The sequence below is a fragment of the Capricornis sumatraensis genome, chromosome 18 (assembly GCF_032405125.1).
Source record: "Capricornis sumatraensis isolate serow.1 chromosome 18, serow.2, whole genome shotgun sequence".
Classification (NCBI taxonomy): Eukaryota; Metazoa; Chordata; class Mammalia; order Artiodactyla; family Bovidae; genus Capricornis; species Capricornis sumatraensis.
Window position 1 is genome coordinate 39,394,344 of NC_091086.1, and position 26,480 is coordinate 39,420,823.

At 41.2% G+C, this 26,480-nt stretch overlaps 1 protein-coding gene across 2 annotated transcripts in view; it reads left to right on the forward strand.

Moving 5' to 3' along the window:
- Nucleotides 1-3,525: 3,525 nt before the first annotated feature.
- OXCT1 (3-oxoacid CoA-transferase 1) overlaps nt 3,526-26,480 on the forward strand; it is a 164,221-nt gene continuing 141,266 nt past the window's right edge. Inside the window, exons 1-5 of one of the 2 annotated variants that reach the window (XM_068990464.1) lie at nt 3,526-3,646; nt 14,880-14,988; nt 16,704-16,794; nt 25,673-25,808; nt 25,881-25,901. In XM_068990464.1, coding sequence (XP_068846565.1) covers nt 3,569-3,646; nt 14,880-14,988; nt 16,704-16,794; nt 25,673-25,808; nt 25,881-25,901 — 435 coding nt within the window. In that variant the 5' untranslated portion in view covers nt 3,526-3,568. The remainder of the gene's footprint in view (nt 3,647-14,879; nt 14,989-16,703; nt 16,795-25,672; nt 25,809-25,880; nt 25,902-26,480) is intronic. The other variant, XM_068990463.1, reaches the window with a different exon arrangement.

Genomic DNA, 26,480 nt, shown 5'->3' on the forward strand with positions numbered 1-26,480 from the left:
ATATCTGAGGTTATTGATATTTCTCCCGGCAATCTTGATTCCAGCTTGTGTTTCTTCCAGCCCAGCGTTTCTCATGATGTACTCTGCATAGAAGTTAAATAAGCAGGGTGACAATATACAGCCTTGACGTACACCTTTTCCTATTTGGAACCAGTCTGTTGTTTCATGTCCAGTTCTATCTGTTGCTTCCTGACCTGCATACAGATTTCTCAAGAGGCAGGTCAGGTGGTCTGTTATTCCCATCTCTTTCAGAATTTTCCACAGTTTATTGTGATCCACACAGTAAAATTAAACTAATTTTTTAATGTATTGAACAAATATTAGTACAGATTAACCCACTCCAGTGTTCTTGCGTTGAGAATCCCAGGGACGGGGGAGCCTGGTGGGCTGCTGTCTATGGGGTGGCACAGAGTCGGGCACGGCTGGAGCGACTTAGCAGCAGCAGCAGCAGCAGTTAAGTAAAAAGTTTTTTATGTCTTTCATACCCATTAGAGGAAAATTATCTGTCTGAAGGGATTTGTTTTCCATATGTTTAAGAATCATTGTATAAAATGAAGCATGCATAGATTTTTTTTTATATTCAAATGATCTGGTTAAAAACTCCTATTACTAGTTAAGCCAGTCAAACAACATTGGAAAACAAGTCTTCAAATACCCTGATTATCAATTTGAAGAAATACTCCAACTGTGACGGCAAAATGTCCTATCTTTCAGTAATGAGAGATGGTAACTACCATATTTTAGCAGAATTTAAATAAAACTCTCTTAAACAGAGAATAACAACTTACAGTCTAACCAACTCTGACACATTGACGGCAATCATTTGATAGAAAGGGTTTGTTAGTCCCTCAGTAGTGTCCAACTCTTTGGGAGCCTATGGATTGTAGCCTGCCAGGCTCCTCCGTCTATGGGGTTATTCAGGCAAGAATACTGAAGTGGGTTGCCATTTCCTTTTCTAAGGGACTTTCCCAACCCATGGACTGAACTCGGGTCTCCTGCATTGCAGGCAGATTCTTCAGTGTCTGAGCGATAAAGGGAGGAGAATGTTTTTGTATAAGTATACATTGATGTATGTGCTTAGTTGCTAACACACACACACATATATAAAATAGTTTATTGAAAAGTGAAAGTGTTAATCACTCAATCGTGTCGGACTCTTTGTGACCCCATGGACTGTAGCTCACCAGGTTCCTCTGCCTACTGATTTTTCAGGCAAGAATACTGGGAGTGGGTTGCCAATTCCTCCTCCAGGGGATTTTCCCTACCCAGGGACTGAACCCAGGTCTCCCACACTTCAGGCAGATTCTTTACTGACTGAGCCATTTATTATGTACAGTTAATGACACTGTTTTGATTTTGATAAAATCAATTTTGAAATTAAAAAATGTAAAAATAATAATACATGCAATATATGTATAAAATATATGTATTTTTATATATAATAACATAATACAAAATAAACTTTCCTATTGCGTGTCTAAAATCAGATCATTTGTTTAAAAACTTTGAATTCAATTCAATTCCCCTGTTTTAAGAATGTGGAAGTTAAGCACTACAAGATTATCCGAAGAAAAGTTTCCAGAATATGATATATATTTGTCACAAACTGCTCCTTAAATAAAAGGGAGCTATTCTTATTAGTTCAGAAAAATTAAGATATTTTTTAAAAGTTGATTTCAAACTGATTAAATTTGAAATGGTTTTGTGGAACCAGAAGGAAAATCTGTACAGAAAAACTTTTCTATAATTTGTTCCAGTTGAAGATACTCATGTTTTATTTATAAAGTATAAAACAGAGCCATAGAGCCAAAAAATAATAATGTGTTTTGACCACAAAGTAATGAGGCTGATTTTCTTCACAAGATTTAGAGCCACACAGAGTAACACTAAAAATATGCGTCTTTTCCTCAGCCAGGAGCAACAGAGTGAGACCAGCCAAGAAGAGTGTGTCATATGACCACAGTTTGACAAAGTTGCTAATGCTATTTTCCATTTCATGTGCCCTGTGGAAGGGCAAAAATGGAAAAGCAGACCCAGTTGTGAGGATAGCTTTTTCACATTCTATCAGCTACAGCACAATAACTGTAATATACTGTATTAAGATTAGCAATGGAAGTTTAGTTCTAATACTTGAATTTCCCCTCCATCCAATTTCTTATGTGTTGAAAATATTGAGCAATGCGAAGTTAATTTCTGCTCATGTAGTTGGACAATTTAACTTGGTATTTTGTTCCCTCAATGATTTTAATTAAAATTATAGTATTTATAGGAAAAATGAAAAACTTAGGAGTTGAAAGAATAGCATGAAAGGGTAAGCACTTTGATGGATAGACTTTAAACTGGACTGACTGTCCATTTGAACCTTAGTGTACTTGCTAAGGAAGCTAAGGGCTCATTTAATTTTCGTGTTTGCTTTGCTTTGGTTTAAAACTAACAACCACATTCCTTTGGTCAGTCCTTAATCCAATAAAATGATTATGGACTTTTCACTTGGTCCTTCCATCCAGCTACTAAGAGCATTGATGGTTTTGAAGAAACCTGACTTGGCTCAGGTCTTCAAGGAGCTAGCTGGCTAAAAGATACGGCTTGGATTGAATATATGTGCCGTATCAATACACCATTGCAACTTGAATAAACTTAGAATAACGTCTAAGATTTATTGAGTGTTTATAATGGAGCCAAGAAGCCTTGCATGAATTACTTCATGTAATCTTTACAACAGTTCTGAGTATTACTAACAGTTTTAATTTGCAGATAAGGACACAGGCTTATTAGGAAACTTGTCTCAGATCTGTCAAAGGGATTACCAGCTACATGTTTGCATCTGTAGAGTAATCTCGGGGTTTTCCAGGACTCCAGTGTCCGAAGATCCTGAACAATGTAGACTTGGATGATGCCGAGCGGGGAAAAGGTGTGCCTACATTCGGTCCCAAGAGGGCCAGTCCTCGTCTAGCCTTCTTCACTAGGGACCATCTTGATGCGGCCTGTCTGATCATATCTCAGGGCAGACGGCTCCTGGATGATTCTCAGAGCAAACTTACTCTTACACAAGCGAGGACGGGTGTAGGGAGACAAGACTGAGAAACGGAAGACGTAGGAACGTTGTCCATAGATGGGGAAGGGCCTCAAGGCGGGTCCACCTTCGCAGCCTCCACAGGTTCTAGACACTGATAAGAAAGAGCAACAAGCTCCACTGCCCGAATACTAGGCTAAGACCTATCCCTGACCTTGGCAAAGACAGTTACCCATGACCGCTCGCAGCCTAGCGGCTGCTGCGGCAAATGAGCGCACCAGGGCAGACCAAGGCACGCCCGACCGCGTGATGCAGCCGACCGCCGCTAGGCTGGGACCTTCCCCCGCGACCCGCCCCGCCCGCGGGCCCCTCCCATCCTCGCTGCTCTGCCTGCCAAGCCCCGGCGCCAGAGGACCCACGACGTCACCGCAGCGCTCTCGAGCCTCCAGACCGCCCTCCGTGCGCCTTCCTTTTCCTCCCGTCCAGTGACGCGGCGGCCCGGCGGCGTCAGTGGACACACACGCCCGCAGCGGCCCGCCCTGCGCCCACCCCAGCATGGCAGCTCTCGCACGCCTCTCCTCGCGCCTGCGGTTCTGCGCCTCCGCCCTCCCCTCAGCGGGCGTCTGGTCCAAGGTAAAGTGCAGGTGAAGAGCAAGGCCGCGCCCGGAAGAACGCGGACGAAAGCCCGAGCGTTTTTTCTTGTCTGCCCACACCCAACCTCTCCAGCCCTGGAGCCGGCATCTGAGCGCGGTTCCCAGGGCCCCGAGGCGCGCCGACGCCTCCTTGCCTCGCTGCTTCTCCGCCTGGCCTCCTTGACTTGGTTCTGCACCTGCTTGCCCAGTGAGGCGAGACGAGGCACGGAAGTGCGCGGAGAGGCCCTGGCTCCCATCTCCGTTTCGCGGGCAGTTTCTTGGGAAGGGGCGTTGGCAGCCGAAACGGGACCGGGAGGGTTCGCCGGCTTAAGGAGGGCAAGGGGCGACGGCTGCAAGGGGTAGGTTTGCGCTCTGAATTGGGGATCTCGGGGCGGAGGCCCCTCTACAGGCCCGGAACTGAGGGCTGGGCTAGCCAGGGGTCGGCTCGAGTTTGCCGCCAAGGCGGTGGAACGCTGCGCCCCTTCTCCGCATGGGGCTGCGCCGCACCTCGGCGGTGGGAAGCGGAACCCGGACTGGAGCGCTTGCCTGCGCGTTTACCTCGCCACGCCGAGTACCCTGTGGAGGTCTGGCTTCGAGCGCGGGCATCCCTTTCTTCTGAGGCTCCTTAGGATTTCCGTTTTCCAAGTTCTTGCAAACGTTGTCCACTCTTACTGCAAACTCTTCAATAACGGTAGTATCTCGAGGCCCTCGCGCTGCGGTTGTGGGCTGTGTCGTCTTTTTTTTTTCCCGCGTGTTCTGTCCCTGCCTGTAAGCCGTCGCCCCAGTGCGGTTCTTATCCGGAGTCCTCGGACAGGACCGGAGTGGCAAGTCTAGGAAACTAGCTTACCTCAGCTACCTCCGTCACCACGGGAGCCTTTTCCTTGGAAGAGACAAGGAAAAGTGATGTTTTTGAATAATAGTTCTGAGCTTAAAAAGTGTGCGTTTAACACTTACCTCCTCACAAGGAACTTCGCTTCTTCCCCATTTGCTGTGGCATCTTACTGGCATCCACTCTGAGAGCGGTGAACGGGGAGGGGCTGTGACAAAGCCCGTAGGTGAGTGCTAGATGGTAATTAAGAACTGGGAAGATTTACACGTAAATACCTGTTAGAAGGCATTTAAATAATTGCAGGTAGCTTTGGATTTGTAAAGCATTGTTAGAAGGGAGCTCGACCTTCTGTCATTGCTGTGGGCGCTGAAACGAGAGCAGATCAGGACACAGCGACCTCCCTGGGCCAAGGTTAATAACATTCCTTGTTTTGGCACTTAGTTGTGTGTGCATGCTCAGTCGTGTCCAACTCTTTGCGACCCCATGGATTGTAGCCCGCCAGGCTCCTCTGTTCATGGAATTTTCCAGGCAAGAATACTGGTGTGGGTTGCTATTTGCTATGCCAGGGGATCTTCCCTACCCAGGGATCGAACCCACATCTCTTGTGTCTCCTGCATTGACAGGTAGATTCTTTACCCCTGGGCTACTTGGGAAGCCCTGCTAGTTACTTATTTGCCTAAATGTAATTTACTTATTTTCTTAAGTGTATTATTAAACTATTCCCAAAGCCCAGCAAACGTCTTCTTAGATGGCCGAGTTACAAATTATGGGTTTTCCGGTATCTCATCTCTCTTTCAGGATTTGTTGATCGTAGGTCCAACTCCCCTTGCTTGGTGTTCTCCAGGACTTGGCACTTAAATACTGCTTACCCCTTAAATCCTCACCTCCTACTTGCGTTAACTGTAACACTTGTATACTTGTTTAACTTTTTGAACGTGTAGACATCATCTTCATAACCAGATGAAATTTGCAAACCATACTGTATGCCTTATTCTCCATCTCTCTGAGCATGACACACTGCCATGCATAGAATAGACACTCAACACATTTCCTACGAGGATGAGAAAACACTGTGGGCAAACTTATGGAGTAACCTTGAGGATTTTTTTTTTACTAAATATAACCAACAGGTAAAATGAGATGGTTTTTTTTTTTTTTTTCTTGTTTGTTTGTGGTAAACATGTCTTCCAGACTTGAGTGTGCATCAGAATTACCTGGAGGCTTTATCAAATAGATTGCTATGTTCATGCCCAGAGTTTCCCAGTTAGTAGGTCCTGGTAGGAGCTCAGTACTTTGTTCCTGAGTAATTAGTTCCCAGATAGTAAAGCTGCTGGTCTGAGGACTGCACTTTCAGAGCCAGTGGCATTGCCTTTGACCTAAACAGACTACCCAAAGGTATCTTCCATCTTCCTTAGTCCATGATTGTTTTGGAGGGTATGTTAAATACTATTTTCTGTTCACTATAGAAAATTATTACTGAAAAAAAAATCTTAAAACTACCATTAACACTTATAGCTATTTCTCTTCTTTGAAAACCATCTTTTCCAGATTTATCTCCAACCCCAGATTCTCCTGAACTGCCTTCCTTCCAGTACAACTTACTGGTTCATGTCACTCAGTACTTCTCAGGACTTTCTGATCAAAAATGAACCAGCTGTAATGTGGCTTTTTCCTTCCTTGTTTTGTTTTTATTATGGTTAACAGCACCGGTATCCATCCAGAATGTAAGCTAGAAATTTGGAACCATTCTCTCCTCTGCTCCTTTCTTTAACTTGCAGTTGATTACCAGTGTCATGTGTGATAATTTTGCAGTTATTTAGTGGCTGTTATCCTTGTAAGTTTGTAAGTTTCACTACAGCAGAGACTATGCTTGTGAGGTTATTTGTTTGTTAACTCTCTAGTCTCAGTATTAAGTATGAAAGGGAAAGTTGCTCAGTTGTGTCTGACTCTTTGTGACCCCATGGACTATACAGTCCTTGGAATTCTCCAGGTCAGAATACTGGAGTGGGTAGCCTTTCTCTTCTCCAGGGGATCTTCCCAACCCAGGGATCGAACCCAGGTCTCCCACATTGCAGGCAGATTCTTTTCCAGCTGAGGCACCAGAATGGGTATTTTAGAACAAATAGAGGAATGAATGAAAGAATGAGTTCCCCTGCCACTTTCCTGATTCAGGCTTTTGTATGAGAGTTGTGACATCTCTGTTTCAAACAAAACAAAACACTTTGCTGTCCTTTCCTCAATGAAGGATGAAGTTGAAGCTCTCTAATGTTGTCTTTAAGGCCTTTTGCAACTTGCCCTGACTTCCTTACCAGCCTGATCTTCATGAGCTTCTCTCCACAGTGTGATCCTGCATGCCCTTGAAAACATAGTCTTTCCACATCTTGGTACCTTTGCTCAGGCAGCTCCCCCTTTCTGGAATCCCCACCCTCATTATTTTTTTTAAGTCTTGGCACACTTTTACACTTTCTGATCCGCTAGGCAGAATGCATTGCTTATTTATCTATGATCCTTCAGAGTGCTTCAGGGCATCCCTCAAAATTGGAATACGATATGTACATTCCCTAGAAAACAAAGTATGCTATTGCTGTAGAGCACTGCTCCGTGTCAGCAACTCCTGTGAGCTCCTTGTGATTCGTTTGTGTCATAAGTGAGTGATTAATTATTAATGACAGTGTCCATCTTTGGTCAACACTGGTCCAGTGCTGGATACCTAAAGCATTTTAGCACATGTCACTACTTCCTCTTGGCAGTAGTGCCATGCTCTCCTTGCAAGACAGTGTATATCCACTTGCATGTTAATGCCCTTTCCTTCTAATGGTGTTTTCTGAACCTCTCTCCAGATGGCCTATCCTCCCCACTTCTATATATACAACTTTGAGACTGACCTAGACAATGTCAATCTTTCTGTGTCCTGATATATTTAACTATAAGGAGACAAGGTAGAGAGCGTGTAGGTGTATAGTTCCTATCATTAAGATAAAATTTGTTTAAAAATAAAAAAAGACAGTGTGGTTTGTGAATTTTCCCTCAGACATCTGCAAAGTGAAGTGCATTTTCATTTCACTAAGTTCTGGAGTGTTGAATGACAGAAAAAAGAGAAATTTAGGTGAAAGAATTAGTGGTAGAAGTGGTTAGAAAGGAAGGAGTTCTGGATTGGGAAGTCATGAGATAAAACTTAGGCTCCACAGTAGAATCTGATCGCAAAGATTAAGTGTAAGAATTTGAAGATGAGAACAAAGTAGGAAGAGGGAGAAGGTTTTCAAAGAACTAGATTTAATAGAAAACAATTTTTCACTGCAAGAATTTTATTTCTTAGCTTCATTATGTACTAAATCACTATTATTTCTTTCCCTCAATAGTATTAGCAGAAACTAGTGGAAACAATGAAATGGAATTTTGCAGAAGGTAGGAGGGTGGAAAAACAAAACAAAATATATTATGTTAATGTAAAGGAAGATCTCAGTGGAAAAAAAAAATTACTCCTAGAATCAGTAGCTGTCAAAGCTGTACAGGTCATTACTCTTCATTCTTTTAGGTAATTTCTGCAAAGTTGAAGATTATTTTATTTATTTACTTATTTTTGTAGCAGATGATGCTTGGGTTTTTTCACATCATTATTTTAATATTTAAAATATAGTAGAAGGTAGAGCAGTTTAGAGCTCTACTTGAATTCAGTTATCATAGGAATAAAGGTAGGTGATTAGAGACATCTTTCTCCCCACCTCCCTGCCAATTCTTGGAAGGTGTTGGGTGTCTGTTTCTTGACCAACAGAAGCAGGGAATGTGGGAAGGGATAGTGGGCAAGGAGTATGTGTGTCAGAGAACAGATTCCAAGGCTTTCTCAGGGGTGCTGCCTCCCAGGTTCTGGGCAGTTCGCTGGTCTTCAGGCCTTGAAGATCCACAGCAAACTTTCTGTGGTAACTGGCCTCAGGCATCGTGCTTCCTTTTCGCCTCACTGCCTGCAGTTCATATTGCTGTTTGCCCAATAATCTTTAGATACTTACACTGGCAACTTGATTGCGAATAAAATAATTACATTAAAGTAATCTTAAAGCTGGGGCTCATTTTTTTTTTTCAAAACCCTCAACAAAGATTGCTTGGATTAATTGGTTATAGTATGGATCATGTTAAATTCTTTGTAAAATCAGTAATGTGTCTGTTTTTGCATTCGTGGAGGGTAGAGTGGGGAGGTTAAAAATGAAAACTAAACTCCCAATCAATGTCAGGTTAATCTTACTGCCCTGGTGGGGAGTGGAGAAAAGGTTGCATTTCCCAAGCAAAGATCATATCCCCTGGGTATCTTCTGTAATCCAGGCTCAGGGCTAAGTGCTTCTTAGCTTTATAATAATAATACATAATTGTTTGATCTGTACTACATCCCTGGGAAACAGTTATCATTGTTTGTATCATGCTTTAAAAAAAAAAATTAAGAAGAGTGTCTTGTTATGTGATACAATTACATGTCTAATTATATGGAAATCATTGACAGGAATTTTTAAAAAATGATCATCTTTTTGTAAACCCTGATAGCTCAGTTGGTAAAGAATCCACCTGCAATGCAAGAGACCCAGGTTCGATTCCTGGGTCGGGAAGATCCGCTGGAGAAGGGATAGGCTACCCACTCCAGTATTCTTTTTTTTTTCCCACTCCAGTATTCTTGGGCTTCCCTTGTGGCTCAGCTGGTAAAGAATCCACCTGCAATGCTGGAGACCTGGGTTCGATCCTTGGGTTGGTAAGATCTCCTGGAGAAGAGAAAGGCTACCCGTTCCAGTATTTTGGCCTGGAGAATTCCATGGACTGTATAGTCCATGGGGTCGCAAAGAGTCGGACATGACTGAGTGACTTTCACTTTTATAAACTTAATGTCACTGCCACCTCCGCTCCACCCGCCAAAAAAAGAGGCTCAGAAGTTAAGTAATTTTCTCCAGTTAATACTTCTACTGGCATTTGAAACAAGGATATTTTAGACTCTGAGATTAATAGAGTGTGGCCCATTATGCCACTGTTTGTCAGTCAATAGATATCAAATGTTGTTATAATAAATAGATAATAAATATCAACAAATATTGTTAACTGAACATATGCAAAATGAACAGACCAATGCTGAGTACCTGTAAATTCTTCTTTATTATCTTGAGTCCTCACATTCTCTGAAAATATGAATTAGTTTATTGCTTTTAAGCTTTTGATTGGGTAAATGTGAAACACTTGGGTTTTTTCTAAAATACTTCTGAGGTTGTTTTTGGGGGAGATGTAGCACAAGTGTCTCAGTAATTAAGAAAAAAAAGATTTATATATGTATTTGGCTGCCGTGGGTCTTAGTTGTGGCACTTGGGATCTTTGATCTTCATCACAGCATGTGAACTCTTAGTTGTGGCAGGTTGGATCTAGTTGCCTGACCAGGGTTCAAACTTGGGCCCCCTGCATTGGGAGCTCAGTCTTAACCCCTGGACCACCAGGTAAGTCCACTTCTCAGTAATTTATGACTGTTTGTAATGAATGATACTGTTCATGGGGTTCTTCCAGCAAGAATACTGGAGTGGCTTGCCATTTGAATTGTGGTGATTGAGAAGACTCTCGAGAGTCCCTTGGACAACAGGGAGATCAAACCAGTCAATCCTAAGGGAAGTCAATCCTGAATACTCATTGGAAGGACTGATACTGAAACTGAAGCTCCAATACTTTGGCCATCTGATGCAAAAAACCAGCTTGTTGTAAAAGACCCTGATGCTGGAAAAGATTGAGGGCAGGAGGAGAACAGGGCAACAGAGGATGAGCTGTTTGGATGGTATCATTGACTCAGTGGACATGAGTTTGAGCAAACTCCGGGAGATATTGAAGGACAGGGAGCCTGGCATGCTGTAGTCCATGAGATCGCCAAGAGCTGGACACGACTGAACAACAACAACCGATTTTAACTACAGTAAAAAATGTCAGAGGAGCTATAAGTTTGGAAACATTAATAGATAATTGTGTTAGATTACTAGAGTGTACGGTCATATTGAGAGAATTTTCAGTCTTCAGCAGTTTTACCCACCCCAGACAAATTCTTTAACTTTCTTCCTCTTCCTACTAAGGCCCTGACTCTTTACCTTTCACTGAAAATAAGGACAACAGAGTTCTTCATGAAAAAATAAGACACTCATTAAGGTTTGTCGTACATAAGTAATAAAATAGAAGTAGTATAAGACTGAGGATTTTTGAAAAGGACAGAAAGGAACATATTGTGGTAGAGGGCCCCAGTGATAGAAGGCGAAACCTGGGAACTGGTCTTGCTTTAACAGTGTGGGGTAAATTACAAGATCCTTCTATCTTCAGAAACTTCACTTGTAAAATGAGATGGTTGGATTAGATACGTGTGTGTTTTTCTCTTCTCTGTTTTTTAGGCATGCATCCGTGCTCAGTTGTGTCTGACTCTTTGCCACCCTATGGACTGTAGCTTGCCAGACTGTCCTTGGGATGTCTCAGGCAAGAATACTGGAATGGGTTGTCATTTCCTTCTCAGGGGGATCTTCCCGACCCAGGGATTGAATCCCCATCTCTTGTGTCTCCACTGTACCACCTGAGAAGCCCCTGTTTTCTAGGAGATATCCTCAGTTTCATTTTATGATATATATGTTGGCCTCGTTAGGCTATCAGATTTTCAAGTTCTAAGATTAAAAACATATTTTCATATATATGTGTGTGTTAAAATAGAATCAAGTAAATCCCTGCTACTTGAGTATAGGACAGAGGAGACCGCTGTTGGTGGTTCAAGCTCTTTCCTTCCTATCCCCACCTCTGCTTATTTCCCTGTGTGTGGGCAGTGTGCCACAGTAAACCACTCTTCCTTATCTGACCTTGACCAAGGTTGCAATTTAAAAGGACAAAGGTCATTTAGCAACCTATACCTTTGCAGATCTCATTGCACTTTCAGTATAGTTTCTTAATCTCCTTTTGTATTGTGTGTTAGTTGTTCAGTTGTGTCCGACTCTTTGCGACCCCAGGGGGTGCCCACCAGGCTCCTCTGTCCATGGAATTCTATATGCAAGAACACTGGAGTGGGTTGCCATTTCCTTCTCTACCTTTTGTACTAATTGACACTTTTTATGACCAACCTAGACAGCATATTAAAAAGCAGAGACATTACTTTGCCAACAAAGGTCCATCTAGTCAAAGCTATGGTTTCTCCAGTAGTCATGTATGGATATGAGAGTTGGACTGTGAAGAAAGCTGAGTGCCGAAGAGTTGATGCTTTTGAACTGTGGTGTTGGAGAAGACTCTTGAGAGTCTTTGGGGCTTCCCTGGTGACTCAGAGGTTAAAGCGTCTGCCTCCAATGCGGGAAACCCGGGTTCGATCCCTGGGTCAGGAAGATCCCCTGGAGAAGGAAATGGCAACCCACTCCAGTATTCTTGCCTGGAGAATCCTATGGATGGAGGAGCTTGGTAGACTACAGTCCACAGGATCGCAGAGTCGGACACGACTGAGTGACTTCACTTCACTTCACTTGAGAGTCCCTTGAACTGCAGAGAGATCCAACCAGTCCATCCTAAAGGAAATCAGTCCTGGGTGTTCACTGGAAGGACTGATGCTGAAGCTGAAACTCCAATCCTTTGGCCACCTGATTCGAAGAACTGACTCATTTGAAAAGACCCTGATGCTAGAGAAGGGGATAACAGAGGATGAGATGGTTAGATGGCATCATTGACTTAGTGGACGTGAGTTTGAGTAAACTCCGGGAGTTGGTGATGGACAGGGAGGCCTGGCATGCTGCAGTCCATGGGGTCACAAAGAGTCGGACACGACTGAGTGGCTGAACTGAAATGAACTGAACTGACACTTTTTATGAAAGGAGATTTTCGAGGGATTAAAAAAATGAGAGCACTCATTTATGCTTTTACTTTGATCTCCTAGAGTTCTCTGTCTGGGAGGCTCTGATAGGCATGGGTGTGAGCTTACATCGATGGGCTGGTTAAGGGGCAGTGTCTCAGGAGTCAGGTGTCATTCTCTCTACCCCCTCTCTTTTTATGCATGCGTACTCAGTTGTGTCTGACTCTTTACGATTCCATGGACTGTAGCCCACCAGGCTCCTCTGTCTATGGGAATTTTCAGGCAAGACTACTGGAGTGGGTTGCTGTTTCCTCCTCTAGGGGGTTCTTCCCAATCCAGGGATCAAACCCACGTCTTCTCTATTTCCTGCTTGGCAGGCAGATTCTTTACCCCTCAGCCACTGGGGAAGCCCTCTTTTTTTTAGGTCGACTATTTAATAAGAATAAAGGAGAGATGATGTTAAGTATGAGTGATTGATTGCAACTCAATCGACTTTATCATTTTTCCTGTTCATACTGTGAGTGAAGTGTAAAGAGGGAAACAGTTTAAAACTGATGGTGAATGCTCGCCAGATAGCCTGACTTGCACCAGATAGTACACTGTGATGAGACTGGCCATGCCCCTCTTGGAGTTAACAGTCTGCTGCTTTTCTTTGGCATCCATAAACTCTAGGCCCTAGAAGGGAATGAGTTTTTGTGTGCTGTTCTTGTCCCTTCCGGAGGTGTTCTTTGATACCCAAGATTGGATCAAGGCCCAAATCTGTAGTTTTTATAGTATTGAGAGCATCAGTTGTATCTTAATACTTACTGCCGCTGCTAAGTCACTTCAGTTGTGTCTGACTCTGTGCGACCCCATAGACGGCAGCCTACCAGGCTCCCCGTCCCTGGGATTCTCCAGGCAAGAACTCTGAAGTGGGTTGCCATTTCCTTCTCCAATGCATGAAAGTGAAAAGTGAAAGTGAAGTCACTCAGTCATGCCCGACTCTTAGCGACCCCATGGACTGCAGCCCATCAAGCTCCTCCAACCACGGGATTTTCCAGGCAAGAGTACTGGAGTGGGTTGCCATTGCCTAATACTTACTAGATTGGAATAAATAGCAGAGGATTTGGCACATACGGGTTCTCAGGAAATATTTGTTGGTTGTATTGCTATCAAAAATCAATATTGACACTGATATTGTGAATTTGAGTCCCATCATACACAGTATCTGCTTTCTTTCACTCTTTCAAGGGGCCCCAAATGACACAGAGCTTTTCTTATATAATAGAAGATATCGATCATAAGGGGATTCTGGTGGTAATTTGTGAATCTCTACTCTTTTTTATGGTTGTTGTTAAATATTTATTTGTTGATTTGGCCACTGTGGGTCTTGGTTGCCACACACAGTATCTTTTTTTTTTCTTATTTATTTTTATTGAAGTAAGACTTCCCTAGTGGCTCAGATGGTAAAGCGTCTGTCTACAATGCAGGAGACCCGGGTTCGATCCCTGGGTCGGAAAGATCCACTGGAGAAGGAAATGGCAATCCACTCCAGTACTATTGCCTGGAAAATCCCATGGACAGAGGAGCCTGGTAGGCTACAGTCCATGGGGTTGCCAAGAGTCGGACACGACTGAGCAACTTCACTTCACTTATAGTTGATTTACAGTGTGTTAATTCCTGTCATACAGTAAAGTAATTCAGTTATACATATATATATGTTATGTTTTTAAATATTCTTTTCCATTATGGTTTACCATAGGATTTGTTAAAATTGGAGGATAATTACTTTACAATGTCCTGTTAGTTTCTGCTGTACAACAAAGTGAATCAGCTATAAGTATACATAACATATATCCCCTCTGTCTTGAGCTTCCCTCCCCGCCCCCACCCCACCCTGCTACGTCATCACAGAGCACCATGCTGAGCTCCCTGTGTTTTACAGCAGCTTCCCACCAGCTGTGTTTTACACATGGTAGCATACATATGTCAGTGCTACTCTCTTTTTGCCTGCCTTCATTTTTCCCTTCTGTGTGCACAAGTCTGTTCTCTGTATCTGTGTCTCTATTCCTACCTTGCAGATAGGTTCATTTTTCTAGATTCCATGTATATACGTTAATATTTGTTTTTCTCTTTCTGACTTCTTTCACTGTGTATGAGAGACTCTAGGTTCATCCACATCACTACAAATGACACCATTTTGTTCCTTTTATGGCTGAGTAATATTCCATTGTGTATATGTACCACAACCTCTTCATCTATTCACCTGTCGATGGACATCAGGTTGATAACATGTTCTGGCTATTGTAAACAGTGGCATGCAGGATCTTTAGTTGTGGCACATGAACTCTAGATTTGGCATGTGGATATAGTTCCCTAACCAGGGATTTCACCTGAGTCCTCAGCATTGGGAGCCTGGAGTCTTAACCACTGGACCATCAGGGAAGTCTCTGTCCATCCTACTCTTAAGATGAACTACTTACAGCCCCACTCTTTCAAAGACAAGCTAGTGAAATTATCCTTGTAAATATAATAATTGAATATATTTGTATACATGCAAAATAAACACAAGTTTCCAACTGCTTATTCACTTAAAAATGTTTTTTAATGTTTTAGGGATGTATTTGCTACTTTTCAACTAGCACAGCTCAGCATACCAAATTTTATACAGACCCAGTGGAAGCGGTAAAAGACATTCCTAATGGTGCAACAATACTGGTTGGTGGTGAGTAATAGTATTGTTTTCCTTTTGATTTTTGCAAAGCAGGGAAATCACAATGGTGAGGTGATTAGAAAGGCTAATTATTTTATTACTTTGTTAATAAATGCCAATTATTAGAAATGCCAGTTATTTTATTGTTTAATTATCAATTCTTTATCTAATTTTAATTTATTTATTACAGATTATCTATTTTTTTTTATTATAGTGTCCCCTTTCTGAAAGTTTGGCAAGGTTTAGCACTTTATATCTGACCTTTTCTTTCCTTTTCTATTTCTTTTCCTATTATTTGGAAAGCTGACACCTTAAATGGGGATATCTTACTAGTAGCTTTGAAAAATCCCTAGATACTTGGGAATTCTGCTTACCTTAAAACGTTTGCATCAAGAAAAAAAACCATTTGCATTGATCTCAGCAGCCCACACTGGCCATTCCTTTTGTTCCTCCTCATTTTAGAAGCTAGAGCACACATCCGCATCTATCTGTTAGTGAGCCTCTCAAGTTCTATTGCTTCTTTTTGTTTAGAATGTCTTTTAGCACCCCTCTCTCACACTCATTAAACTTGTTGCCTGATTCTTATACGTTTCTTTGGATTTCTAGGCCTTGGTCATAAAAATCAAGGGTTATTTTTAGGCTTGCTCTTCATTCATTCATTCAACTTGGCAGTCATTAAATTGTTAGACCCAATACTGTTTGAGGAATTGTGTAAAAGAAATGAAAGTCATTGGCTTAGGCTTCTAGATCTGCAGAATCTACCCAGGAATGTAAAACAAACATGCTTGAAAAAGTAACTGTGTAAAGGTTCAATTTTAAAGTGGGAAAATAACAAATATGCAGTTAAGTGCAAGAAGAACAATGTGTAGCTGGCTGTATTTACACATTGCACTTGGCTTTATACTTATGAATCAAGAACTTGGCAGTGATATCTGGTACTATATAATGATGTAAAACATTTGGAGATAGCTGTATGGCCATTTATTTTATTTCATTTTTTTGAGGTTTATTTGTGCTTTGTTTTGCCAGTAGAACTTTAGTAAAGTGATTTGCAAACTTTTTTGATCTAAAAACACATTTTACATTACAATCCAACAAACACACATGTATATAATATGTATACATATATAAGTGAAACAAAAGTTTTACCAAAAATGTCTATCCTGAGTGTTAATTTTTTTTTTTTGGAAACTTTTTTTTCAAAGCAGTTTTAGGTTTATAATAAAATTGACAAGAAGGTACAGAAATTCCCCATATACGCCCTCCCCACACATGCATAGCCATTATCAACAGAGAGGAACTTTTTTTTTTATTAACCAAGGATGAATTGCATTGACATAATCACCAAAATCCACAGTTCACCTTAGGGTACACTTTAATGAAGTAAATAATGTTGCGCATTCTATGGGTTTGGACCAAAGTATAATGACATATATATATATATATATATATATCATTATAATGTCATATAAAGTATTTCACTGCTCATGAAAACTTCTGTACTCTGTGTATTCATGTCCCCCTACCTCTCAAATTCCTGGCAACCATTGATCTTTTTACTGTCTACGACTACTTCTTAAGTTGCTGAGATATATCTATGCATTTGCATAGTAGGTCTAATAATGTGCTGGTACATTTTTCTTTTTTTAAAAAAGAGTAACAGATACATTTCCTTGGAAGAAAATTACCCTTTACATAAAATTATTTATCTTCTTGGCCCATTATAGGTTTTGGGTTATGTGGAATTCCAGAGAATCTTATAGGAGCTTTGCTAAAGACTGGAGTAAAAGGACTAACTGCAGTCAGCAACAATGCTGGGTAAGTGTGTGTTTTTAAAACAATTGACTTGAAAGAAATGATAATCCTTCATAATATTGAAATGAAGTCTATCAGTGAAGTGAAATATTTCTTCATTGATAGGAGCAGTAAGCTTAAGGATCAGAAGATGGTTTTATCATTCCAGTGATTAAGACTCCATGGTGCCACTGCAGGGGGCCCAGGTTTGCTGGCTTTTCAGGGAACCAAGATGCTGCAAGAAAAGAAAAAGTTCAAACTGAGCCTTTCATTTTAAAGTTTATTTAGTTATTTATTTTGTTTTTGGCTGTGCTGGGTCTTTATTGGTGCGCGGGCTTTTCTGTAGTTGTGGCGAGGTGGGGCTCCTCTCTAGTTGTGGAGCATGGGCTCTAGGGCATGTGGGCTTCAGTGGTGTGGCTCCAGGACTCTAGAGCACAGGCTCAGTAGTTGACTAGCACAGGCTTAGTTGCTCCAAGGCGTATGGGATCTTCTTGGATCAGGGATTGAACCCATGTCTCCTGCATTGGCAGGCAGGTTCTTTACCACTGATCCACCAGCAAAGCACTCTTTCATTTTAAAACTTAGAGATTGTATGTTGTACCTTATTGTAGATCTTTATTTGCAAAGGCAGATGGACATCCATTTGAAATCTGTTTCTTTTATTTTGGTTATGCCCTTACCATAGAAGATACATGAAGAATATAATCAATCATTAAAAATGTTGCTGGTTTTGGCAAAAAGAGGAGGGTATGCAGCCAGCATTAAGACAGTAGGCTTGCATATCAAAATGGTCAGCAATGACCCATAAAATCTTAATGATTAATGGCCTGCATGTTAAGATATATTTAGTTATCAAGAGAAAGGCCATTTTAATTCACAATAGTAATTTATCAGCTCTTCTAACAATGAAAGACTTCAAAGATCTTAAAAATTAAAGAAATTAATTAATTTGGCAGTTTAGTGCAATTTAGAAGAAATAGCAGTTTATTTAGGCAACAAAACTGATATACGTTGTTGTTTTTGTTGTTCAGTCACTCAGCCATGTCTGACTCTTTACAACTCTGTGGACTGCAGCAAGACAGGCTTCCCCGTCCTTCAGTGTCTCCCAGAATTTGCTCAAAGTCATGTCCATTGAGTCAGTGATGCCATCCAACCTTCTCAACTTGCCTCCTTCTCCTCCTGCCCTCGATCTTTTCTAGCATCAGGGTCTTTTCCAATGAGTTGGCTCGTCACATCCAGTGGCCAAAGTATTGGAGTTCCAACTTCAGCATTAGACCTTCCAGTGAATATTCAGGGTTGATTTGCTTTAGGATTGACTGGTGTCATCTCCTTGCTGTCCAAGGAGCTCTCAAGAGTCTTCTCCAACACCACAGTTTGAAAGCATCAATTCTTCGGTGCTCAACTTTCTTTGTGGTCCAGCTATCCCATCTGTACATGACTACTGGAAAAACCATAGCTTTGACTAGACGGACCTTTGTTGGCAAAGTAATGTCTCTGCAGTTTAGTATACTGTCTAGGTTTGTAATAGCTTTTCTTCCAAGGAGAAAGCATCTTTTAATTTCATGGGTGCAGTCACTGTCCACAGTGATTTTGGAACCCAAGAAAATAAAGTCTGTCACTGCATTTATCTGTTTGCCATGAAGTGATAGGACCAGATGCCATGATCTTCGTTTTTTGAATGTTCAGTCTTAAGCCTGCTTTTTCACTCTCCTGTTTCACCTTCATCAAGAGGCTCTTTAGATACTCTTCGCTTTCTGCTGTTAGAGTGGTATCATTTACATATCTGAGGTTGTTGATATTTCTCCTGTCAGTCTTGATTCCAGCTTGTGCTTCATCCAGTCCAGCACATGATGTACTCTGCATATAAGTTAAATAAGTAGGGTGACAGTATGGAGCCTTGATGTATTCCTTTCCCAATTTGGAGCCAGTCCATTGTTCCATGTCCAGATCTATCTGTTGTTTCTTGCTCATTTTTTTCTTTGCTGACTTTATGCTGTTATTTTTGCTTGGAAGCCTGTCCACTTCTCTGGGTATCCACATCTTTTCCCATCTTACAGAAGCCATATCCAGTTAGAAAACTGCTCTAGCCTTCATTGATCTTGTCCCTTCCTGAATTCCTGTGGAGATGGTTAGCCTGTCTTTGTGTACTGATATGTATTTATTATCTCTGATGTATATTACAGGCCAATCCTTTTACTTAGAGTAGTTTTCTATTTTCTTTTTTAATTTTTTTTATTCTTTAGCTGCACCATGGAGCATGCAGGATCTTAGTTCCCCAACCAGAGATCAGTCCCGTGCCCCCTGCAGTGGAAGTGGGGAGTCTTAACCACTGGACTGTAGGGAAATCCCTAGAGTAGGTTTCTGTTTCATACTATTTATGCTTAGCCTATAGTCTCAGAGTCATTGAGACTTGAAGCTGGATGGGATTATAGAGACCATATGTTCCAGTTCCTTCATTTAACAGGGGAAACCCTCTTTAAATAGGGAAGTAACTTGTTCATGGTCACTTGTTATTTCTGAAACATATCCTGTGCCCTTTGAACTTACTTACTGTTTATTAAAAATACTTTTGATTATTGATACTTGGTTGAATTTTCCTGATAACTCAGTGCTTTTAAGTAGTGTATGCATGTATGCTAAGATGCTTCAGTCATGTCTGACTCTTTGTGACCCCATGGACTGTAGCCCACCAGCTTCCTCTGTTCATGGGATTCTCTGGGCAAGAATACTGGAGTAGGTTGCCATTCCCTTCTCCAGGAGATCTTAGCAACCTAGGGGTCAAACTCATGTCTCTTACATCTCCTTCATTGGCAGGCAGGTTCTTTACCACTAACACCACCTGAGAAGCGCAGGGAGTAGTACAGATTAATGTAAATTCTTGATGCAGAGTAAGTACTGATAACCTACTTCATTGAACTCAAAGAAGGCACTGGGCACTATTGGCAGTTGGTTATCTTTTTTTTTTTTCTTTTGCAGTTGATTATCTTAATTAGAGGCATTTAAGGTTTATAGGGATGAGGGCTTTGTTTTGATAATTAGATAAATGAGGTGGAAAGCTTAAGTATGTCTTTATTTGAGCACCAAACATAGTGTGAGTTGTGGGGTAAAGGGAGAGAACATGGAATTAGAAGTAATGGTTATCACCAATATGTTCAATCTAAAAAAATGATACAAAAGAACTTATTTCTAAAAGAGAAACAGACTCACAGACATAGAAACAAACTTTGGTTACCAAAGCAGAAAGGAGGGGGGGGGATAAATTATGAGTTTGCGTTTAACAGATACACACAACTGTATATAAAACAGATAAGCAGCAAGGACCTACTCTATAGCACAGGGAACTGTATTCAGTATCTTGTAATACCCTGTAATGGAAAAGAAACTGAAAAAGAATATATATGAATATATAACCAAATCACCTTGCTCCACACCTTGAAACTAATACAACACTGGAAATCAGTTCTACTTCATTTTTTAAAATAAGGAAGTAATTACTATTTTCTCCTTTAGAAAAAGACTCCATCTTTAGAAGTTCTGCCTGAATTGGAAGTCTTCCAAAGCTCAGGACTTCTAATTATCTGTTTATTTTTTTTTAATTTGTTTGCTTTTAATGACCACTAAGACCTGTTGGCCTGAGGTACCACTTACTTTGCTATGAGTATTGACTATTAAATGTTGATAAGATAAACCCTCCCTTAGGACCACTGAGATGAATCAATGCTTTGATATGGGTTGATTAGAAAAGCGGGAACATCACAGATGTTCCTCTGATTTTTAGAAGACTTTAACATACGAATTACAAACCTGGATGAGCAAGTGTTTCACAATAAACTTTATTTCAGATAATTAAATCACAGAGTCAAGGGAAGAATAGGTGTGCCATATTAGTCATTTTCATTTCCTCAGGACAGGTTTGTTTTAGATTACGGTTCTTGAAGGTGAGGATTTAGACAGCTCCAAGCGCGCCCCACTTTGTGCAGAAAACTAAAAAATAGTGGTAATATGTACAACATATGTACAGCATATGTACATATGTACAACAGTCCCCACTTTATCCATGGTTTTGCTTTACATGGTTTGAGATATGGGGTATCAACCTTGATCTGGAAATACTAAATGGAAAATTCCAGAAATAAACAATTCATGAGTTTTCAGTTACAGGCTATTTTGAGTAGCATGATGAAATCTCACACCCTCCTGCTCTGTCCTGCCCTGGACAAGAATCATCCTTTTGTCCAGCGTGTCCACTGGTTAGTCTCTATTTTATATATGATAGAGTGTATTTCTTAATCCCATACTCCTAATTTATCACCCTGTCCCTTCCCCATTTGTATTATTTTTTAGATTCCACATATAAGTGATAGCATATAATTTCCTATTTCTCTGAGTTACTTCACTCATTATGATAATCTCTAGGTCCATTGATGTTTCTGCAGATGGCAATATTTTATTCTTTTTTATGGCTGAGTAATATTCCATTATGTATACATAGATATACACTATGTCTTCTTTATCCATTAATCTGTTGATGGATACTTGGGTTTCTTTGATGTCTTGGCTGTTGTAAATAATGCTGCTGTGAATGTTGAGGTGCTTGTATCTTTTCAAATTAGAGTTTTCTTCGGATATATGCCTAGGAGGGGTGTTGCTGGATCATGTGATAACTATTTTTAGTTTTTAAAGGAACTTCCACATGGTTTTCCATAGTGGCTGCACCAATTTACAGTCCCACCAACAGTGTAGGAGGGTTTCCTTTTCTCCATATCCTCTCCAGCATTTATTATTTGTAGACTTTTTGATGATGGCTACTCTGACTGTGTGAGATGATACCTCCTGATAATTTTGATTTGCATGTCTCTAGTAATTAGTGATTGGAGAAGGGAGTGGCACCCCCACTCCAGTACTCTTGCTTGGAAAATCCCATGGACGGAGGAGCCTGGTAGGCTGCAGTCCATGGGGTCACTAAGAGTCAGACACGACTGAGCATCTTCACTTTTATGCACTGGAGAAGGAAATGGCAACCCACTCCAGTGTTCTTGCCTGGAGAATCCCAGGGACCGGGGAGCCTAGTGGGCTGCTGTCTATGGGGTCGCACAGAGTTGGACACGACTGAAGTGACTTAGCAGCAGCAGCAGCAGCAGCAGTAATTAGTGATATTGAGCATCTTTTCGTGTGCCTGTTGGCTGCTTGTCTTTTTTGGAGAGATGTTTATTTAGATTTTCTGCCCATTTTTTGATTGGATTGTTTGGGCTTTTTGATATTGAGTTGTATGAGCTGTTTGTATAGTTTGGAAATTAACCCCTTGTTGATTGCATCATTGATTGCAATTTCATTATTAGAGTTTTATTTTGATGGTTTATTTTAGAATTGTCAGTGAGATTTCAGAAAATGAAATTTGAGATTCAGAAAATGAAAAATATTTGCAGTACATTGATGTCTTCCATGAAATATACATTTGTTTTACATTAGTATACCTCTCTAATGAATTCTTGGCCTTAGACTTCTTTTTAACATGAGTTTGTGGTGCTGTAGGAGAAAGGTCAGATCTCTTTTTAGGTATGCTAGAAAAATAATGGCTACTAAAGGCACTAAGTAGATAATATCTTTGAAAGTTCATTCAGATTATCTTTAATACCAGAGAGCTTCAAGATGCTTTAATATGTGTGTTTCTCTATTAGGAATATAGTAGATTTTTCATTAGCAAAAGATTATGTATGTCTTTCTTTTTTCTTATATTGTGTGAGGGCCTTTCCCTTTTCATTTTTTTATCATTAGTGTCTGATACACGGTAGATAAGGGGTACATATTTACTGAATTTGTGAACTGGAAAGTAGATGGCAGGAAAGACACTCTTTTTTTAAGATTTATTTACTTATTTTATTGTTATTAGTCTTTTGGCTGTGGTGTGTCTTCACTGCTGCACGAGGGCTTTCTCCAGTTGCAGTGAGTGGGGGCTGCTCTCTGTGGGGTGTGGGCTTCTAATTGTGGCGCCTTCCCTCGTGGAGCATGGGCTGTAGGCAGACAGGCTACAGTAGTTTCTGCACATTGGCTTCAGGTGTTGTGGCTCTCAGTCTCTAGAGCACTGGCTCAGGAGTTGTGGCGCGTGGGCTTGGTAACTCTATGGCAGGGGGGAGTCTTCCTGGACCAGGGATCAAACAGGTGTCCCTTGCATCGCAAGGTGGGTTCTTAACCGCTGGACCACCAGGGAAACTAGGAAAGACACTCTTATGATAAGCTATCTAGCAGCGTTTTTTGAGGCATAAACACTAAATTTGTACCTGGTCAGGTGGTAACCTCAGCTGAGTATCTTATGCTCTGCTGGGTTGCTATGCCAGCTTGCTAGTCCAGAAACAAACCAATAGCCAAGTACACATGATGTCCAGAGCCAAGATCAACAAATACAGAGAGGTTATTTCCAAACAGAGATAAGTTCAAATGTGTAATGGGTTGGAAGACCACATAGAGATCAATGAAAGAGTGGTTGGAAAAATTCCCAAGTCAGTGAATGGCCAACTGTATTCTGTTTTATGGTATGGACCTCTATTCTTGGAGGGAGTTTCAGATTTTTTAAAACTACAAAGCAAATGGGTTATATCCACATTCATAGATTATTTTACTATTAAAATAACTTTATTTGGACAGGGCTCCAGATGATATCAATGGTATTGTTATATTAGATAATTGAGAGAATTTGCCAAAGAGACTCTTTTTGAAGGAAGAGTCAAGGCTGAGGGAAGGCAAACATGAGTATTGAAGAACCTTAGAGTTAGTAACAGTGGAGAGCTGTTACCACCAGCCTTGGCCCTGACAGGTTCGAGGGGATGGGGGCTGTTAGAACCCAGAAGAAAGTCTTATGGAGAGGTGTATCCAGTGTGCATCAGGTGCCAGGGAGAGAGCTAAGGGAACAGAAGTCCTGACATCACTCTCCCCTCACTCCCCTGATCCTCCTGGTGGTAACTTTGATTGGCTGGACCCAATCAGATGTGGATGGACTCAGTCAGAAGCCAGAAGGCAGGGGACCCCATGATTCAGTCTACACAGGGCAGCCCCCCTAGGCGTAGGGCAGACTGGAGGTTGAAGAATGGATCTGGAGGGACACATAGCAAATATCCAGCTTGAAGACTTAATGATTTTCGTTTTTATTACTAAAGAGCCAGTCAGTGAGGAGGGGAGAGTGAAATCAAGCAATAAACTTATTTGACAGATGTCAAGAGATGTTTATGTAAAACCGTATATGGGGAAAGAGTTTCCGAGAGAGATGGAAAGGGCAGTGTAAGGGCCTCCATGCAGAATGCCTGGTGTATTTGAGGGACAGTAAGGAGGCCAGCAGAGGCAGAGAACTGAGCAAAAAGAAGAATGGGAGGAGTGAGGTCAGAGGTGTGAAAGGGCATTTAACTCATCCTAGGGGGCCACTCTAGAGTGAGACCTCTACTTTTATTCTGAATAAATGGGTACAACTGCAGGGTTTCAAGCAGAGCAGTGACATGATCTGACATATTGTCGTTTGGGCTATCATTTTGTGAGTAGATCGTAGTGGGCGGGAGTAGAAGCAGGGAAGGTTACTGTGGTATCCGGGTAAGATATGGTGCCAGTTCCAGAGAGGGAGTGAGAAATGCTCAGATTCTGGGTGGATACTGAATGCAGAGTCAGGATTTTCCAGTAGAGCTGACGTGGAACCTGTATGTCAGGAATCACTCCCTGAGTTTTGTTCTGAAGATCTGTAAGATGAGGCTGCCATCAGGTGAGGTGAAGAAGGCTGTAGGTAGAGTTGAACTGAGGGGAATAGAATTGTTTACCCAAAGAACTGGGAAATTGTTTAATGTCTGTGAGTATTTGTGTGTGCTCAGTAATGTCCGAGTCTTGCAACCCAATGGACTGTAGCCCACCGAGTCCCTCTGTCTTTGGGATTTCCTCGGCAAGAATACTGGAGTGGGTTGCCATTTGGGAGAAGGGAATAAACAAAAAGTGTAAAGCCTTGTGCATAATCAGTGTTCGGAGAGGCTCTTTAGTGATTTGGAGCCTTCTAGTGGACAAGTATATTATTAATCTTCAGGGAATTCCCACATTTCAAAACTGCATTCCTGAAAATACTTGCTATTTAGGCTTTAGTTTTCTTTGGAAGGGCTTTCCAGGTGGCTCAGTATTAGAAAATCTACCTGCCAATGCAGGAGACACAGCAGATGTGGGTTTGATCCCTGGATAAGGAAGAGTCCCTAGAGAAGGGAATGGCAACCCACTCCCGTATTCTTGCCTGGACGATCCCATGGACAGAGGAACCTGGAGGGCTACAGTCCATGGGGTCACAAAAGAGTTGGACTTGACGGAGCACATAGGCAGCCAAGTTTCTTCAGGTAAGAATAAAATCTGCATATATGTGTGTGTATATATATATATATATATATATAGCTACACTTCATGGCTTGTGGGATCTTAGTTCTCCAACTAGAGATCTAACCCTGGCCACCATAGCGAAAGTGCCGAGTCCTAACCACTGGACCGTCAGGGAACTCTCTTATGCAGCTCTTTCCTTACACCCATGGTCAGTGGGAAATGTTACTAGAGTCAGTATTGGAAGACTTGGACTATGAAACAAATCTATCAGAAAGTTGACAGGTACCTACCTGGACTGCTTTAAGGTGTTTACTGTGTCTGGACTGCCTGGGGGGAGGTTATAGGCTTGGAAATGACACATTACGAGAATTAGGAAAGAATTAAGTGAGCGAGAATGACTACTTGTTGGCATGAGAAGGATTAGGATGTGAAGTTGAAGGAGGGAGAAAAGGAAGTTGTTAGGAGTAATGTCAGTGATTTGTCAAATAAAATCTCAAGTTTTTGAATGTGAGGATGTTAGTGTTCCATTGGATGTCCTTTTGATTGTTAGCTGCTTGTGTATTCTTTCTAGGGTTGACAACTTTGGTTTGGGCCTTTTACTTCGAACCAAGCAGATAAAACGCATGGTCTCTTCCTATGTGGGAGAAAATGCAGAATTTGAACGACAGTATTTATCTGGCGAATTAGAAGTAGAGCTGACACCCCAGGTAAAAAAAAAAAAAAATTTTTTTCTTTTTAATAATAAAAACTTATTTTGAAGTTTACCTTTTTCCTTCTAGAAATTTCATTGTGTAAGAGAGGTAAGATAGAATGCTCTTTTGCCAAACCAAGAAAACTTGTTTATAAGTCACACCTCTTGTCTGCTAGAGGACTAATGTTTTGTTGCTATGCACTGTAAAAGAAGATATTTCTAGTGAAAATATCCAGGTTTCAGGATAAAATGTTAAATTTGGCACTGGAATGTGTATTTCACTGTGGCATATGCAAAAGCACTTGCTGAAATGTTTGAAGATTGTCCTACAAGTCAACTCCTACTAATCATAGAATTAGAAATTTGTGCAGAATCTGGTCTTGCTGAGACGTATCAGGAAAATGAAGCCCATGGAGGGGAGTAAAACTGTCTGTATCACAGACTAAATGCTGGGGTCAGAGCCCAGGTTTCCAGGGAACTGAAACAAAGGAAGCAATGACTGCAGTTAATCTAGCAAGTTTCCACTCACTTTATCTGCCATTTCCTATCTGATTGAAAAGTTTGTCATTGAGGAACCTTTTTGGCCAATCCAATATAGTTAAAGGTCCCAGTTCAAGTAGACCCTTGTTTTCAGGTTGGGACAATATTAAACTCACCATCATTAATATCCAAGCCTATTCTCACTACT